This window comes from Caloenas nicobarica, chromosome 2 (assembly GCF_036013445.1).
Source record: "Caloenas nicobarica isolate bCalNic1 chromosome 2, bCalNic1.hap1, whole genome shotgun sequence".
Classification (NCBI taxonomy): Eukaryota; Metazoa; Chordata; class Aves; order Columbiformes; family Columbidae; genus Caloenas; species Caloenas nicobarica.
The window spans coordinates 38529957-38548148 of NC_088246.1; the positions used below are offsets into that span (position 1 = coordinate 38529957).

Here is an 18192-nt window from a genome sequence, read left to right on the forward strand (position 1 = left end):
GTTGTTCTTGAGCCCATGTCTTCTGGAGTCCAGCTCCGTGGGTGTTCCATCCTACAGTTTAACTCTTAGCATCATCTGACTTATAAAGCAAAGAACTTGGGCTTCGCACAGAAGATTAAAAAGCTGTTAATTCCTTGCTTTTATACTTAGGAGCATAACTACATTATGATGAGGAACTGCTAAAACAAAAAGAGAAGTAGGCAAAAGAACAGACATTGTAGATACTCTGAAGATACTTCACAGGGGATTTGAAGTAAACATAGACCACCTACCAAAAACATTTGAAGAGGACAAAAAGGAGGCATCTTCCAGAAAGCTGAAGGCACATGCAAATGAGGAAGAGAAGTTAGATATTTAGTTCTGCCATGGTTAAATAAAAAATAGAAGAAAGCCAACAGTGAAGAATTTCAGGATCAACCTGCAGAGACTTAAAAATAACAGTAACTTTTCTGAAAATACTGGAAACAGGAAGCCTGTCAAAGGGTGTGTATGACCACTAGTCGATCAAAGTATAAAAGAAAGCCCCAGGAAAAGAAGTAAGGCCACAACACTAAATTAATTTCTTCATACATTTACCTGTGGAGATCAAGGTTTCACATGAAACACTTGTTTATGAAGGACTTGTAGAATTCATCGCTAACTGAAATGCCAGTAAAAGATATTACACAGGAAAAGCAAAATGTCTGAGAAAAAAACTACCAGAAAGAGGTGATATTCATTCAAGAGTTCTGAAAGATCTCAAGATATATCCAAACTGCTAATTGTTGTGTGTATCCTCTCACTTAAAACTGACTATCAAAGTTGTTAGTGTGGTGCCAATGTTTTAAGAGGTTTCCAGGGAAGATCATGAAATTACAGATCAGACAGGCTGACATCTGTACTGTGAAAATGGGTAGAAACTGTTTTGAAGAAGAAAATGAGAGGAAACATGGAGAAAAATGTAATGTTGGGGAAGAGTCAGTACAGCTTTTATAAAGTGAAGGGCTCTTTAATCTCTTGGTGTTCTTTGAAGTCAAGAAGCATGGAGACATGGAAGATTAGTCTGGTTGGATTTTCCAAAAGCATTCGACGAAGTCCCTTTTCAAATGCTCAATATAGAAATGAAGTTACTATTAAATTTTTAGCCTTTTAAAATTCTCACCTCATCTCTGATAGCTGGAGTAAATGTTGAACTTAACCTGATGTTCCAACAGGAAAAGAACTGTTAAATACAGTTGCTTGTGTTGATTTTTGCATTAGAGTATGTTTTTCCAGTAAGTGGATGGTAGGCATAACTCCGGCAGCTTTGACCTAGCTAAAATAGCTAAGTACTCTTGAAGATGGAGGACTTAATGATGCCCCCAGATTTGCAAAGATCATCCAGGTGTGAGGTATGCGGATGCTTAGAATTTAAACAATTTTCTCAGTCTTAGTGGTGGATTGTTCTAATGTCTGTTAAAACAGTAAGTTTCAGAGTTGGCAATATAAATGCAACATTTAAATACTGGTAACACACACTCTCTCGCTATTTTCATTATTGCCTCTGGCTTTGTACAGTATGTTTACTGTCATTATCAAGTCTCTGCAGAGTTAGAACTGTCTTTATTTAGGTAATAAATGGATGTAGTTCAGTGGTGAAGAGATCTAAGGGAAAACATACATCATTCATTGCAATTTAATATTGCAAATAGCCCAGGTAATGTTTTTTCCCATGTTTAATAAATTATAATAATTGTAGATCCTGGGTTTTGAGATGAATTTAAATAGTTACTGATTGTGTAGTTGTTAGTCTGTCACAAAAACTGATGGAAAACAAACTATTGATGGAAAATATAGTGAATAGCTTGGGCAGTTTCTTCAAAAAGGGTTATGTTGCTTATTATCAGTTTTTATTTTCCTGTTTTATAACAGGACAGTCATTCTAAACTGAAGGTTGCAATTATGCTTCCAAAAGCAGAGCTGCAGATGATAACCTCAGTTAATGTTGGGCTTTTCAGTCCACAAGGGCAGAAACAAACATCTAATTGTGGATATTCAGACTCCAGTGCCAAACGTTGTAAAGTATGAGCTGTTTTACATAGATTGAAAAGCTCTGATAATGACAACTTGATGCTTCTGGGAAGTCAAGATTTCTTCATTTTTTTGTTAAGAGCGTGAAGGGGGAAGCTTTTTGTATGCTCTCACTGATCCCATTACGGCTAATGGCTGAGTCACCGTATTCATTAGAGCATAAAATAATATGACTACTTAGGAAGAGGAGTTCATCTAACTTGCCGTCCTGTTTCACATGTAGTCTAATGGAATGTTTCTGGAAGAGCATAAAAATAGGTCAGATGCATAACAACTTCTCTTAAATGTACTCCATATCTCCAATAGTAGTTCTCTCTTTCTTTCTCAATGAATTCCTAATCGTCTGTTTGTCGTTCTGACACTTTCTGGGTGAAAAAAATGTGGTTATTGCTACTGTTACTGACAGTTTTAGTTTCAAAAATAACACTACATATTATTTTTTTCACAAGGATGATAAATTTATGCTCTTTACAGATACAGGATATTTTCCTTTCATATATATGTGACTCCTTATTGTCCACTGTTTACATAGTGTTTTCATTCTATCAGCTTTAATTTAAAAATGTTAAAAATAATTTTCCTGTAACAGCCAGAGTGCCACGAAAGCAAGGAGAAATGAATGTTAGATTTAAAATAGTTTGTCATTGTGTGCATAGAGAGCTGGTGATTGTTTTATTTACTCTGTCTTCAACCTAGTCTTTCTCAAATACTTTACTCATGAGAAATTAAGAAAGAAATAAGACTTTTTAATGGAGAACTTGTGGACTGTTTGTTCCTTTGGTAAATTTTCTTGAACTGTGGGAAATCTAATTCATTTTGGGATACTACAGAATTAAGAACAGATGATGTCCTATTTTTTCTTGGGCCTACAAGAATTAGTTTTGGTAAGTGGATTTCATCTCTTATGTTCCTGCACTGCATTATGGCGTAATCTCAGCTTGCTTTTTTCTGAAGACAAAAAAATCCCTGTTCCATGTATGTGTTTCCTATAATATAAAACATCTCCAGAAGAGGCAAGAGAGGAAAGGAAAGCTGAAAAAGTGAAAGCATGAGCCCGTTCCTATGTTTTTCCCACTTATGAGGATATACTGCCACTGTCATTAGACACAGCATTATGTTTATATCATAATATGCCAGTGAGTTCAGGAAGCATAATGGATATTTCCTGTGCATTGTCTTGGAAAAGGACAGTGTTTTGAAGTCTGAAGTGAAACATAGTACTTAGTGATATCATAACATATATGTTATGGTCAAGAGTGTGGTGATCCTTCCCCTCTGTTCAGCACTGATGAGGCCACACCTGGGGTACTGTGTCCAGTTCTGGGCTGTCCAGTACAAGAAAAACATGGACATATTGAAGAGAGTCCAACAAGGGGCCATGAAGGTGATGAAGGGACTGGAGCATCTGTCCTGTGAGGAAAGGCTGAGAGAGCTGGGACTGTTCAGCCTGGAGAAGAGGTTTGGTGGGCCTCTCATCAATGTGTGTAAATGCCTGAAAGGAAGCTGCAAAGAAGACAGAGCCAGGCTCTTCAGTGGTGCCCAGTGACAGGAGAAGAGGCAGGAAATGAAACACAGGGGGATCTAAACATCATGAAATACTTTTTTACTGTGAGGGTGACAGAGCAGGGGAACTGGTTGCCCATAGAGGTTGTGAAGTCTCCATCCTAGCAGATATTCAGAAGCCATCTGGAAATAGTCCTGGGCAGTCTGCTCTAGGTGATCTTGTTGAGCAGGGGAGTTTGACCAGATGATCTCCAGAGGTCCCTTTCAACCTCAGTGGCTCTGTGTTTCTGTGCTACATTTATTTTCTTGCATAGCTAGAGTGATAGTTTCTAATTTAGACAATATGTTTGCTAAAAAAATGCTTGGAAGCTAATTTTAGTTTGATATGAGGAGTCCTCTGTGTGTGCAGAAGTAGCAGATGGCATTTTCTTACCTTGACACTTTGGACTATACATGGATACTAGAAAAATCAGTTGTTCATTATAGGGCAGCTTTGGACCGTCTAGGCAAAACCACATCTGATTTTTATATATAATGAAGTTATTATTGATTCTTGTCCTGGGCCAGAAAGCTCAGTTCTAAAAACTTCTTTTGATTGGAGATGTCAACTTTACCAAAATCCTTATTTACACAGAATCACCGAGGCTGGAATGCACCTCTGGAGATTGTCTAGTCCAACTGCCTTGCTCAAAGCAGGAGTAGATAGAGCAGGTTGCCCAGAACTGTGTCCAGTTGGGTGTCGACTGTCCCCAAGAATGGAGACTCTACAACATTTCCGGACAACCTCTTCCAGTGTTTGACCACACAAGATCCCCACTGAGCCTTCTCTGTTCCAGGCTGAACAGTCTCTGCTCTCTCACTCTCTCCTTGTCTGAAAAATGCTCCAGTCCATTCGTGAATCACCTTTCTGGCTCTTGCTGGGCTCTCACCAGCATGGCTGTGTCTCTCTTGTACTGAGAAGCCCAGACCTGTAGGCAGCACTGCAGATGGGACCTCACCAACACTGAGCAGAGGGGAAGGATGACCTCCCTCGGTCTTCTGGCGACGCACCGCCTGAGCTGTGTTCAACTTCTTGCCCTCCAGGACACTCAGGTCCCTGCCTCTGGAGCTGCTTTCCAGCCAGTCGGCCTCCAGCCCGCACTGCCGAGTGCGCGGGGTCATTGCTCTGCAGGTGCGGGACTCGGCGCTTCCTCGGCTGAACCCTTTTCATGGGCTTCCCATCAGCCCACTTCTCCAGCCTGTCAAAGTCCCTCTGAGGAGCAGCACAACCATCTGCTCTACCCACCCTCCTCTCAGTTTTGTCTCTTCTGTCAGCTTGCTGAGGATGCCCTTTATCCCTTCGTCCAGGTGATAAATGACGATGCTTAAACACTCGTAGCTCCAGTATCGGTCCCTGGGGCCCACCAGTAGTGACTGTCCTGCAGGTGGACTTGGTGCTGCTGATCACAACACACTGAGCCTGGCTGGCCAGCTGGTTTTCAGTCCACCTCAATGCCCGCGTGACTGGCCTCTACTTACTTCCTGAGTTTGTGTGTGAGGATGTTACAAGAGACAGTGTTGAAATCCTTAGTAAAGTCAAAATAGATACCATCCACTGCTCCTCTTTCCTCCACCAAGCCAGTCACCTCATTGTAGAAGTCTGTCAGGTTGGTTAGGCCTTTGTAAATCCATGGTGACTTTCCCCCATCACCTTCTTGTCCTTCCTGTGTTTGGAAACAGTTTCCATGAGGATTCACTCCACCACCTTCCCAGGGATTGAAGTGAGGCTGACTGACCTGTAGTCACTTGGTCCTCCTTCTTACTCTTCTTGTAGATAGGAGTGAAATTTGCTTTCTTCCCATCCTCTGGAATGTCCTCTGATTGCCATGACCTTTCAAAGATAACCATCACATCAGTCTGCCCCTTCAGGACTCATGGTTACATCCCACACATATGTCTCTGTGTGCGATGAAATTGTCTTTAAACCAGACTCTGTTGTCAAGCAATACCTGGTTTACTTAACAGGAATTAGTCAACTCATGGACTGGCTGTGGTCTTTCTGTGTTAATTTCTGAAATTTCTCTGGGATTTGAAGAAAAACTTTAAAAGAAAAACAATAATGTGTTCTGCTGGGGCCTTTGCATGATTTTCTCATCACTCGTCAGTGGTAGTCATCAGAAAGTTGTAATCTCTGAAAACTTTTCAACTGTTTTCAGTTATCTTTTCCATGCAACTTAGAAAGGTGTTCTTCAGATACTTTAAAGCTGTGCGAAGAGGTCTCCTGGAAGACTGCAACTGGAACTTGGGACAGAGAAAAGTATCTTGTCCCTTCTGTTAAGATGCTGCTTTGTAATTGCTGCAACGTATTTCTTTGCTATATATCACTCCTGTTTGAACTCAAGGACCTTGTGCTCTTTGAAAACTGAGTAGCACTGAACTTGTGGTGATTGCAGTCTCAAGGGTGGTAGATGTAAGGTTTTTATCACTGCTTATTGAGTTTTGAACTGAGCTCAGTAGTATGAACATGAACCTCCTGATTATTAGAATTCCACTTCTGTTTATGGTGGTGCTGGTTAAAAGTCGGACATTTCAGAATGTTCTCAGTGTTGTATCCACACCGTTGGAACAATTCGAGTTGTGAGGTTTAATATAAGTTTACAATCTGATTTTCCATTCATGTCCTTCCTTCTTGCTATGACACCAGTCTTCTGCAGTTGAAAATCAAAGGCAGCATATGTAGTTCAGAACAGTTCTTCATGCAGCTTCAGAGCAAGCTGACCATGGCAGTTGTCACTGAAAGGACTAAGAACAATTCTTTGCTTGTTCCAGTATCCCAACAAAAATGCCTTCTGGTGCATTGACCTTGAACACTGGACTGCTTGGATACAGTTTATACATATACTTAATGAGAACTGAACATAGTTTGTTTTAGTTGCTGGTACATATTATGGTTCTTGAGAATTCCAGTGTTTCTATGCTGTCCCTACCAGCATTCCTTCCCTTGCCGTTATTGCTTGGGACAATGGTAGCAACTTCTGACCTTCTTTGGTCACACGCATCTTTTGAAATGGTGCAGATACTATTAGCAGTTTATGTTTTGTAGTAGTTTGGGATGCCCCGTGTTTGATTTCTTTTTTTTGTGAAGGGCTATTTGCTATTGGTGCTATTCGTACTGTTCTATACTTAACAAAATGCCTGGAAGATGCAAATTACATTTCATTACTACTGTTAAGAGCACCAGTTTGGCCACTGAATACTAAAATGTTTTCAGAAATGGTGTAGTTTGTGGTTTCAGAAGTATATCTAATATGCTGAGATTTGAGACAAAAGGAGTATGTGAACATCATATTGTGGAGAGTGCCATTTTAATAAAGGTTTGGTTTATACCTACTGTAAGTATGGTTTCAATTTTACTATTGGAATGTAGGTCTAACAGTATTGGCAACACATATTCACAGATTTCAAAATGTAAATGTGTAATGTGCTTTACTTGCTAAAAATAAAGTTCATCTTTGGTGTTGCAGCTTTGTCAGTGAAGGTATTTTTTCTCACTGAGTTTCATCAGCCAGACACAGTTTATTGTTGGCTGTTTTTTCCATTTTAAAGTGCAGCTGATGTTTCTCCTGGTGTGCTACCGACCAGTTCCACATGCAGAGGAATTAGTAAGCCCTGTGTTTTTGTTGTTGTTTTTTTGGTTTTGTTTCTTTTCTTTTTTTTTTTTTTAAGATTTTTTTCTCAAGGTCTGTATTCTTTGTTAAATGTGATGTTTAAAGTATTTAGGGTTGAGTTTAATCTATATCCCTAAGTTGGCGGCCTGAAGAGGGTATTCTGTCTTCTACCAGAAGAGCTGTCTTGTGAGCCTTGTAGAAATACATCTTCACTTGTTCAAATTCAGCTACAATTGAATTAATGGTCTCAAATAGATGCGTGTGTACATATGTGGGAGCACTTACATACATGCATAGACATATGTAGCATTAGTTCATAGCACTTATCTCTTTTTCATAAAGTAACAACAAAACAGACTTAACAAAGCTTTGCAAAATAAAAAATAAGCCTAAAGGGTAGTCTAGACACTTGTATTTTTAAAAATTTTCTGTAACTGTCTTAATGAGAGAATTCTATTTTGTTGAGAAAGAGGATAGATATATTTTTATGTATATGACTTTTTCATTTGATTTGTGAAGACACAGTCACATAAGTGGTAAATGGTGCTGTTTGCAACACAGCTCCATCAGTCTGAAGCAAGAATCGTTTTGATTTCTAACCATTGTCATAATGCTTTTTAAGGCAGGGGCAATATATAATAATAAAGGTTTCTAATCCTTGTTGAGAACTCTGGAACAATCATTTAGTATTTCTTTCTAAAACCTCTTAAAATAATTTAAATATTTTTTACAACTTTCTTGACATTTGTCCTTTTGTTAGAATTACTGACAGTTTTTTTGATAACTGGGTAAAATGGTTGCATGATTTAACAAATAGAGTTTGATGAATAGATCAAACTGTCAGCCTGGCCTCTGCAAAAATGCAATGACTTCAAGGCTCATAAAGCATACCATTTTGCATTTCCCATTAACAAAACAAAGCCAAACAAACAAAAAACCACAAACAAACAAAAAGAAGATAGAAGATAGTCCAGTATGTAATGAGTAACACAGCAGCTCACTGGTGATACTAAGTTTGTGGTGGGATGGGGAGGCAGAAATCAAAGTGAGAGATGAAGCAATTCCAGCAAGTGTTATGTATTCTATATTTTAAGTATATTTGTTGGATGTTTTGAATCTTTACTTCCAGAACAGAGCAACATAGGTTAGAGATGGGAATTAATATTTTAAAAGACTTGCTAGAAAGTATAGCTACTAAGCTTCATGTAATATCTGTTCTTTTCTTGGAATAGGCATGGGTAATTTGCAATACATTTTTAATGATTGGCTGGTAGCTGGTTGTTCCCTATTAAGTTTATTTGAATTTCTCTTTCCAGTTTTGTCACCAATATTCTTAAAGTTGGCTGTGGTTAGCAAATACCTGCTTATTGATTGGCTTGTTCAGTATAGGCTAGTCAAATATATACTAGACGCTACTTGGTCTTTCTCCTCAATTTCCACAACTAATTTGCCTTGAGAATTTAATTTCTCATTCTGTTGCAGACATACTATTTTTCACACTGAAGCTCCTGCTTACTCATCATTTCCTACTTCGCTTTTATACTGAGCACACACAAGTATAACTTGGATCAGGCTAATTTTTTGTTTAAATGTAACCATTTATACTCAGTTGTTCCATATGCCGTGTCTACCAAAAGTCTTTCAGTCTCTGTTAATATCTACATGAATGTTTTCATGATGTTATAATTTTGGCTTGAACACCAAAATGAATCTATATGTTCAAACACTCCGTAAGAGTCATTTAACAAATAGCTGAATATGTACTAAAAGGTGTCTGAATGGCGAAGAGCAGTATAAGAATGAAATTTTAATGAACTAATACCATTACTTTTTTAATCAAACACAACTGAAAGGTGACACCTAGAAATGCACACATACTGCTCTGTTATTTCCGTAGTGAAGGACATGAACAAAATTAGGGTGTAGCATAATATTGATTGAATGGTAGTGGCAATCAACCCCTTAATATTGCTAACTCAGCCAGTTTTGCTTAGTGGTGCTGTTAATCTGAAATCCACCGTTGTATGTATTTTAGAGACCAAAGATACAGAAAGTAACTGTTACTGGCCTTGGTAATACAAAAATTGTTATTAGAATAATTTCTGTCACGTGAAACCCGCTGATATTTTTCTTCCAAAGTTGGAAAGAAGCCGTTGCTTTTGATCTGAGAATATTTAGGCACAGCAATGTTCCATACCAAAACTGTATCTGCATGTTATAATAAATTATTCTTCAGTGTTAGCCTTGCTAACATGAAAGAGCGCTAATACAGCAATTAGTTTTGTTTCCTTTCATCTGCAGAACTAGCACAGCTTTCTTGCTTGTCAATACAGAAAGTAAACAAAGTAGTAGGGATGTAAGCATTTTTATTCATTTTTGAATTCTCTTGTTTCTGAAAATCAGTGCAAGGTCTCAAAGTAAGTTTTCTAAACTGCTGAGACTTGTTCTCTCCAATTTATAAATTATGAAATGTGCATGCAGAATGTATTGTATGAAGGAAACAGAAGATAGAGATGTTCTGTGTCTGGAATAGGACCTAACAGAGATGACTTAGAAATTATCACATACCTGGGGTCAGGAACACAGAATAGACTAACATAGGGCAGTTGTGGTATTTCTTCTTCCAGAACAAATACCTTGAATAGGCAGCACAACTGGTGTCTGTCTGCTATGAACTCCAGCCAAATGGGTTCTCAGGTGAAAGGATTCTTAGTAACAGAGAATCCCACTGTAGTCCTCATTGTGTATTAGCATCTTGACAAAACAAGAGCCATACATGCTCGACATTTCATTTTTCAAGGTGATTTTCGATGCGGCAAAAGCTCAGTGGAGGATGCTTTACAGTGTCATTTCAGCTAGTTAGCAAAATAACGTCAGTTATTGGAAGTATTATATATTTGCAATTGAAGCAAATTGTGTTTTGGTTCTCCTCACTTAAGTGTATTACAGAAGCAAATGTGTTCTATGATATACCTATTGAAACAGGTAAAATCCTTGCCTTTCGAGCAAGTTTAGAGTGGCTTTATTTCAATTTCTGAATACTGTTTTAAAGATTGAATAATAATGAAACATAGTGAATTGCCGCTTTTTCCTTGACGCATCAGGAGTAGTCATTTTACAGTGGTCCCTAAGGAAGCCTGTCTGGGTGAAATGTAGTATTCCCATATTTAAGTATGCTTCTCTTTTTAAAATAGTTCAATTTATTACACCTAATTATTAATTGGCATAATTCTATTTATAGACAGTTTTTGCTTGAATGAATATTGATATTTATACTCAAAGAATAATCCAGTTAAAAATGGTAAGCCAAAGTATTTCACTTGCAGCTTAGCAACCTGATCAAGTTATTATTTTTTCCTAATTTATTATAATTTGCCTTTTTAAAAAAACCCTGATTTGATATAAATCAGGGTAAATAGATACTTTGACATTAAATACAAGTTAATCAGGATGTGAAGATTAAATTAAACTCTCTAGTACAACGACCTCCACATACTCTAAAGTTGCTTGTTCGTATGTGGTTTATATGTAGCATAAACAGAATTGTGCAGTTTGCATTATTTTCTTTATCATTTTATATTGTGATTGTAGGAACAGAATTGTTTTTGAATGCCTTGTAATTTACATAAACCAGATCTTTGTGTATCTGGAAACAATAGAACTATCTGGAAATAATAGAAATCTGTAGAGCAGTTTACATGTGTGCAGGTATTCCTTCTCCTCGCCTGCACACTTGCCATCATCAAAAATCTGAGGCTTACTTGCTTTTCCAAATCAATTTATGCCTTAGAGCAATGTTAAGAAAAACAGCCTCAATGCCACTCAGCTGGAGAAGGCTTCTTTTAATATGTGTGAGGAAGGACTACTGTAGCCATGCCTCCGGAAGCGTTATTTCTCTGAGGAAGTCTTAGAGAAGGTTGTGGTTATTATTTTTTTTCTTTAACATGGAACATTCCTGCTCATAACAGCAATTGTGGTCTCCAAAGGAAAAGCAAGTTCTATATGAACACCCACATAAGTAACATGTCAAACTTTAGTCATTGTTTTAGTGATGAGAAATCTGTCTGCTTGAGCGGATACCAGAGATGTCAGTGGTAAGGTGTGAAGCAAAGTCGTTACTTCTCAGTACATACCTTAGGCTGGAAAATCTGCACGGTTCCATCTTAATCGGTGTGCTTTCAGCTGAGCTTCCGTAAAAGGATTTTTGTTTAGAAAGATCAGATAAAGGAGGTGTTTCTTTTTTTCTTATCCTCCAGTACCAGCTTGCAGTGATTTGTTTTCCTCCGTAGAGTGTTGTCTCATACATATGTACAGGTCAAGCCACAGAAAGGGAAAATGTAGAGGATCAGATCTGGAAAAGCAATGGGATGATTCCTAGGAGAAAGGAAGCACTGGATGGTGAGTGGTCATCATCCCAGATGTCGGAGTGAGGGAGGAAGAGGAAACCTGCATCCAGGTTGTCTCACCCAAGCCACCAAAAGTTAATTACCTGGTAAATAACTGTATAATTTCCACTTGCTTTGATAGGCAATGAATTATGGAGTTGACATTTTACTCCAGGGTTCACAGATCCCAGCCAAAAACCATATTTTTTTAATGTCTTTAGGCCCCATTTAGGACACTTCTCTGTCTGGTCCTGACTGGGAAAATGAATGTATTCATTATGTTAACAACAAATATTAGATTATTGATTTGAGTTCAAATTTTAACACTTTTTACAGATTAAAAATTTTCAGTAAAAATCAAATTTTACTGATATTTCTGTCTATTTTAATTTATTTTCTCTACAGATGATTCAGACCATCAGGACTCTAGTTGAAAGTACAGATAGTTTATATGAGAAGATAGTACAGTGTCAGAAAGCAGGTAAGTACAAGCTGTTTTTTAAAATATTATAAAGAACTTACTGCATTTTTCTTCATTTCCCAGAACTATTAATTGAGTTTATTTATTCAACCATAGGAAAAACAACCAACACCCCCCTCTCCCCCTCCCCCCCCCCCCCCAATACAAACAAAAAATCTAATTTGGGCATGTACAATAATAGGGAAAAGGACACTTCAAATCATAGAAATAAAAGATCCATAGAATTACAGCTTGACTTCGGAAATTGTGAGCATTTTGTGTATGGACAGTAGCTTGTCAGTATAGTATTTCCACAAAGGCAAACCTAGGTTTACAGGAAAGAAAGTGAATGATCTTCCTTCACAATGAAATCTTTTAACCATTTACTCAGATCTCCTCTTTTGCTATGTGATAACTTTTCCCCTTTTGTCATGGTAGGCTTAATGTCTTCAAGTATCTTGCCTTGTTCAGATATTTTGTCCCTGCATTTCTCTAGATCTCCTGGGTGGATACCCTCTTGTTCTGCTGATTTGTTATTATTTTATCTATTCAGAGTAAGACTGGTTTTGCAGACAATTACATGTATCTTCTGTGGCAGGCTTTTCAAACCACATGGATGCAGAAAGTCTGGTTTTTTAAACTTGATCTGTTGGTCTCACAGATTCTCTGCAGTTTTTCCTGTTTCTGATATATATTTGAAACGGATTGTACAGTTAGTTCTTAATCCCTTCACAAATTGCCTCTTTTCACCTGATATATTGTAATGGTTTTGTCATTTGAACACAACTTTGAATTTTGAAGGTTTCTTTCTTACTATGAATAGCATCCCTGACCTTGCTGTTTATTCATGGTTGTTTTCTTTTGGTCTTTTTAAAGTATTTTTTAAGACGATGTTACAAATTTACTCAGGGTAGTGATGCATCCCATTTGCATCAGAAACAGGTAGTCTGCCCGAGAGTCACAAAGTATCTACAACCATGTCTTGTGTGACTCAATTGATTCAAGAGATTTTATATACAAGACATTTTCATCTATCTGATATTCAGCATCCTGCAGCTCCCATAATTTTCCATTATTTTCTTCCATTCTTTGATCCACTTCTCTGTCCCTTTTCTTTATTCTCCTTTCCTGAAAGGAAAAAAAAATACTCTTCCACCCTCACCCTCCTGTTACAAACTCTTTTCTATTAGCAGTGTCTTCCAACTCAGATCAGCAGCAAGAAGGCTCACCCACTCTGAATTTCTAGATCTCCCCTTTATTCACAGCACACATTCCTCAGACTCTGTGAATTTTAGTCAAACCACAGAACTGTCAAAATATTTAAAAAATTTAATTTGTCCTATTTACTTCAAGCTGTGAAACATAAATAATCATAAATGCCATGACTGATAAAATATTTCACGTATCTTGTTAGTAGATGCAGAGATTCATCTACATCATGCTGCCTTAAGGACATTGTCTTGTAGACTTGTACAGTTACTTCTTGAATCGTCTTCCATTGTTGTGGTGATAGTGCGCCATATTTTTTTAGCTTCATCAGTGTCTCAAGCCATTTTGAGCCTTGGTTAGAGGTAAGGCAAAAGCTAATTCCTTGGTTTACCTCATATATTAGAATTGTTGCCCTTCAGAAAAGATTGCTTTCTACTAGCTCATACAGATTGAACTAAACTTCCATTTTCTTGAGTCTTACAGCCTTGTTTTACATGAAGTACAGCTGGGTCCAAGAAGCCTTTGTTTAAGAATGCTGAAGACTTAAAACCCATGCTAAATAGTGGAGATTTTGATCTCATTTAAATGAGAAAACTCCAGCATGGTGACATAAGCCTAAGTATGGATTATGTAATAGATCCTGCTATTTAGGGCAGCTGCAGGGTCAAGGTACTTTTTAAGATGAATAGGCTGAATTGAATTGCCTTTTAATATCAATGGTTTTCAAAGATTTTCTTATAATTAATCTCATGATCTCAGTACATGCTACTCTATTTAATTCTGAGTAAAAGATTATACGTTTTCCTATGTAGTTTCTTGATACGGAAAAAGCAAAATTATGCCCTTGTCTGGGCTTTTTTTTTGTTCTGCGGCTCAAAGATTGAAAAAGCTGCTAAAATAAGAAGAAATACTCAAACTGCCAATAAGCAGTAAATTTTTGTTGTCATGAACAGGCTCGTAGGAGAATTCTGTTAAATAAGCAAAGTGGACTCATTCTATTAAACCATTTTCTAACTGAAGCTTAATAATAAGACTTTTGGCTTCCTTTAAAATTCAGAACTGATTTTAAAATACAGGCACTGTTATTTCTTTCTCAGGTTGATGGCCTGTTGAATAAGCAAAGATACAATTCTTGAGGTGGCTTTTTTCAGGATTCAGGTTCTTTGCTATTAATATTCTCTAAGAACATTTAACTGTAAACTTCTCTCATTTTGATTCTTTAAAATGAAACTATGTCTAAAACTTATCTTCATATCAGTATATTAATTTTAGCTCAACACATTATGTTCTTAATTAAATAGTTGTTGAAAGCATTTTAAATACATTAATTAATGAAAATATATGATAACATAATATTGCTTTGGTTCCCACTGTACTTCTCAAACAGAATTAAGAAAAAAAATCTGCGTAACTTCAAAATGGTTGCAGTGTCGTTTAGTTTGTTGATATTAAGACACCTAAAGATCCTGCAAGAAAATAGAACGTAGGTACTAAAGGGAATTTAAAGATAATCCAGTGCATCCCCTTAATCTGTTAAAGACCTAAAATGCTCCTGCATCTTCTCTAAAGTAAAGAATTCGAATATTCAGGTCTCCTTAACCATCCCTAGCCGCCTTTGTACCCAACTCATATAATTCTTGTACTTGTCTTTTGAATCTTCCATTGCATTCTTTTGCTCTATAATTTAAATTCTGTCTGAGCTCATCACTGGTTAAAGGAGAGAACCACAGCTTGGAAATTAATTTTGGTGTTCAGCAGTGAGAGCTCAAAAGGACTTGTGATATTCCAAGTATTCATTACATGGTTGAGGGGCAAATAATGAGCAAACACAGTTTGCTGGTGACAAAGAATTATTGAATGTAATCAACTATAGATATGACGGTGAAAAAGTAGAGGAGGATCTTGTGACACTGAGAATTATAAAACAGTGTGTGAAATGTAACATCAGTAAGGGTAAGGTAATATGTGTAGGGGAAAAAGTAGCCTTGACAATACCTGCAAGCAGTGATCTCTAAGGGTTCTGTTTTAATTCAGGAAATGAAGCTATTATATACAGGTCTAACAATGTCAATTTGCTGCTAATATGCATTCCTGTGTGCTGATAATTCAAATCGCTTTTTTCTGTATGGTTTTAGAGGTATAACCTTCTCTAGTCAGCTGTGCATCCGGAACACTTGTCCAGGTTCTTCTGGGATCTCAGCTACACGATCCTTGCTCCGAGTTTTACCATTATAGTGTTGCTTTATGTACGCCATTTCCCTGGCTGTCATTTTGATGATGTCTGTCCCTATATTCATTTCTATGTTTTTTCCTCATTGTATGTCAGGACTGAGCTACTTTCACTTTTCTTATGTTTGCTCATCTGGTAGCAAGAGTTTCCAGTGCCTGGTAGATTGACAGCCATCGTCACATGCGTTCTATCATGTTGTCCCACAGGCTCACTGCAAACATCCACCAGGCTACTTCCTTTGAATTGGTTTTCAAAATTCTCCCACAAAGATAGCTAGATTGACACATGTCCTCCTACCACCTTCACCAAAATAGTTTTTAATGCTTCCTTGTACTCCCCACTCTTTCTTTATCCATCTGTTCTCTTTTTTCCTCATACTTTGATTCTAAGTTTTTGGGGCAGGGATTGTCTTATTTATTCCACCTGTACAGTGACTAAAAAAGCAGGAACTTAGTTTATTAATAATGCAAATAGTAAAAGACATTAACTGAGTATATTTTCTAACGTGTACTCCAAAGCAGTTCTTCAGCAGTGGCCCAAACAGGATACGGTTTCAAGAAAGGGAATATCCAGCCATTCTGGATGCTGTCGAAGATAAGCACGGTGTACAATAGGATCCATTTTTCTACATTTTTTCTTCCTATTTGTCTTCCCCAAGCAGACAGTGTTCTTCCACTAAGAATCTCCAGGTGCAGCTCTACAGCAGCTTACATTATCCTGGCGTTGCATATGCTCCCTGGCCCTGTAATCCCTTTCCTCCCCTGTGCCTTGAATATTCTTGAAGCCACATTCTGCCATGGCAGAGAAAAAGGGGAAGAATTGCACTTAAATCAGCTTACGTAGCATTGGTGAATTGCCCCTTGTACATAGCTCACTGTAATACCTTGGATGTAGTAGTTTGTTTTTTTTTTTTTTTTAATCCGATATGTCATACACAGAGGTGGATGATTCCTAGGATACATCTCACATGCTTTTAGATGTTCTGAATGATCTAATTTGCTGCTCCCAGGGCAAAGACTTAAACTAACATAACTTTTGTATTGTTTTCCCAAGTTTGCCCCTTCCCATTAAGCCTTTTCTTCCCTACTGTTAATCCAATTCTAGTCCAGTAAAAGATCAGATCATATTAATTACGATTATCTAGAGCTGCACGTTTCACTTTTAGCAACCTCAGTGAGCAAAAATGACTGGAAAATTTGGTTATGTACTGGAAATCACAATAGCATTGTAAGAGGCTAAAATAGAATTCTCAATTTTTAAATAGCCTTTCCCAGTACAGAAATATTTACAAAATTAATGTTATTTTATATTAGCTTGTAGTTCATATTTTTTAGCAGTTGCCTTGTACCTGCAAAAATAATTGAAGAGACAAGATTAATTATATCTCTTAAGATATAGAGAAGTATATCAGAGTGCACAAATACAGTGGACATTTTATGTACTAAGATCTGCTCAAAGGTCACACGGTTATCTCAACTACAATCTCATCCAAAATGGTAGGAAAGGATGAAGAGTTAATTTATTCCCCTGGGGGCTTTCTATATATACATGTGACAACATAACTAGTACAACAGCTGATGACTGAGACTCACCAGCATTTCCAGCCTGTCGATGGATGGGGGATTAGCAAAAGCAGAGGTAGTAAAATGTTATAATCAGTATGATTGAAAGACAAATTTTGGAACATGCTTTGTTAGCTGAAGTGCTGCGAAGTTGAACAGGTTTTCAGATATACATTCCCCTTCTTTGTATTTTAAACAATTACAACTGTTAAATACACGTTGGGGAAATGGCTCTGAGTTTAAATTAATTGTCTTAATCAGCCAATTTGAAAGAAAAAGGTACCCAACTTCGCTGGTGCAGAAGGTGTTAGTAAAGAAAGGAGAAGTTACGTTCCTGTGGAAGTGAAAGAGATAGTCATTACTATTGCCAGTGAAACAATGTGGGCTCAGCAGGATCTGAATATTTGGAGAAGTTACAATGTACCATAAAACAATGTCCTTACTAGCTCTGCTTTCTATCATTCAATAAAATCAGGATTTTTTCCTTATGCTTTCATTGATGCCTCTTGAGGTCCAAGGCTGGTAAATAAAAGAGGGAAACAGCAGTCTGTTGAAAAAATCCTCTCCCGTGTAGCTCTTTGTTTTCGCATTTTATTGACAGCACTAGTTCATTCTCATACATAGTAGTGGCTTAACTTCACCCACATTCAGAAATGTAGCTTGTCTTCGTGGAGAACTGTCCTTATGGATGGAATTTTTCTGTACATTGGGGGTGGAATACTGTGAGTCATCAGAGCAAAAGTTTTAATATATGAAGGCCTGGTTTTCTGCGTGTTTTGTAGGACTGCTGTTTTGGAGGTTCAGAAAAAGTGTTGGTGTGTGGGGTTTATGTCTGGTGTAGCTTGATAGGGTTTTTGTTGACTTTGATGTCTAGAAAGTTAATGTTACACAGGAGCGTTCTTGAAAGTGTTTGAGGAAGGTAGAGCTGGTTACTTAACTCTTGAAAGAAACTGAGTTTTAATTAAATCAAGGCCAGATGTCACAGATGTCCTCTTTTTAACTTCATAATAGTCTAAGCTTGGAGCTGCAACTACTTTGAAGATCTTCTGACAATGGTTCAGAAATCGGTGACCATCTTATGTCAGAGTGGTTCCCCAGCATTACAGAAAGTGTCTTATGTTGAAAACTGAATTATTGTGATTGCGTA

The 18192-nt window shown here is 37.4% G+C and overlaps 1 protein-coding gene across 1 annotated transcript in view; it reads left to right on the forward strand.

The window, feature by feature from the left end:
* PLCL2 (phospholipase C like 2) overlaps nt 1-18192 on the forward strand; it is a 103361-nt gene that overhangs the window by 67618 nt on the left and 17551 nt on the right. The window contains exon 5 of the mRNA XM_065629056.1: nt 11990-12065. Coding sequence (XP_065485128.1) covers nt 11990-12065 — 76 coding nt within the window. The remainder of the gene's footprint in view (nt 1-11989; nt 12066-18192) is intronic.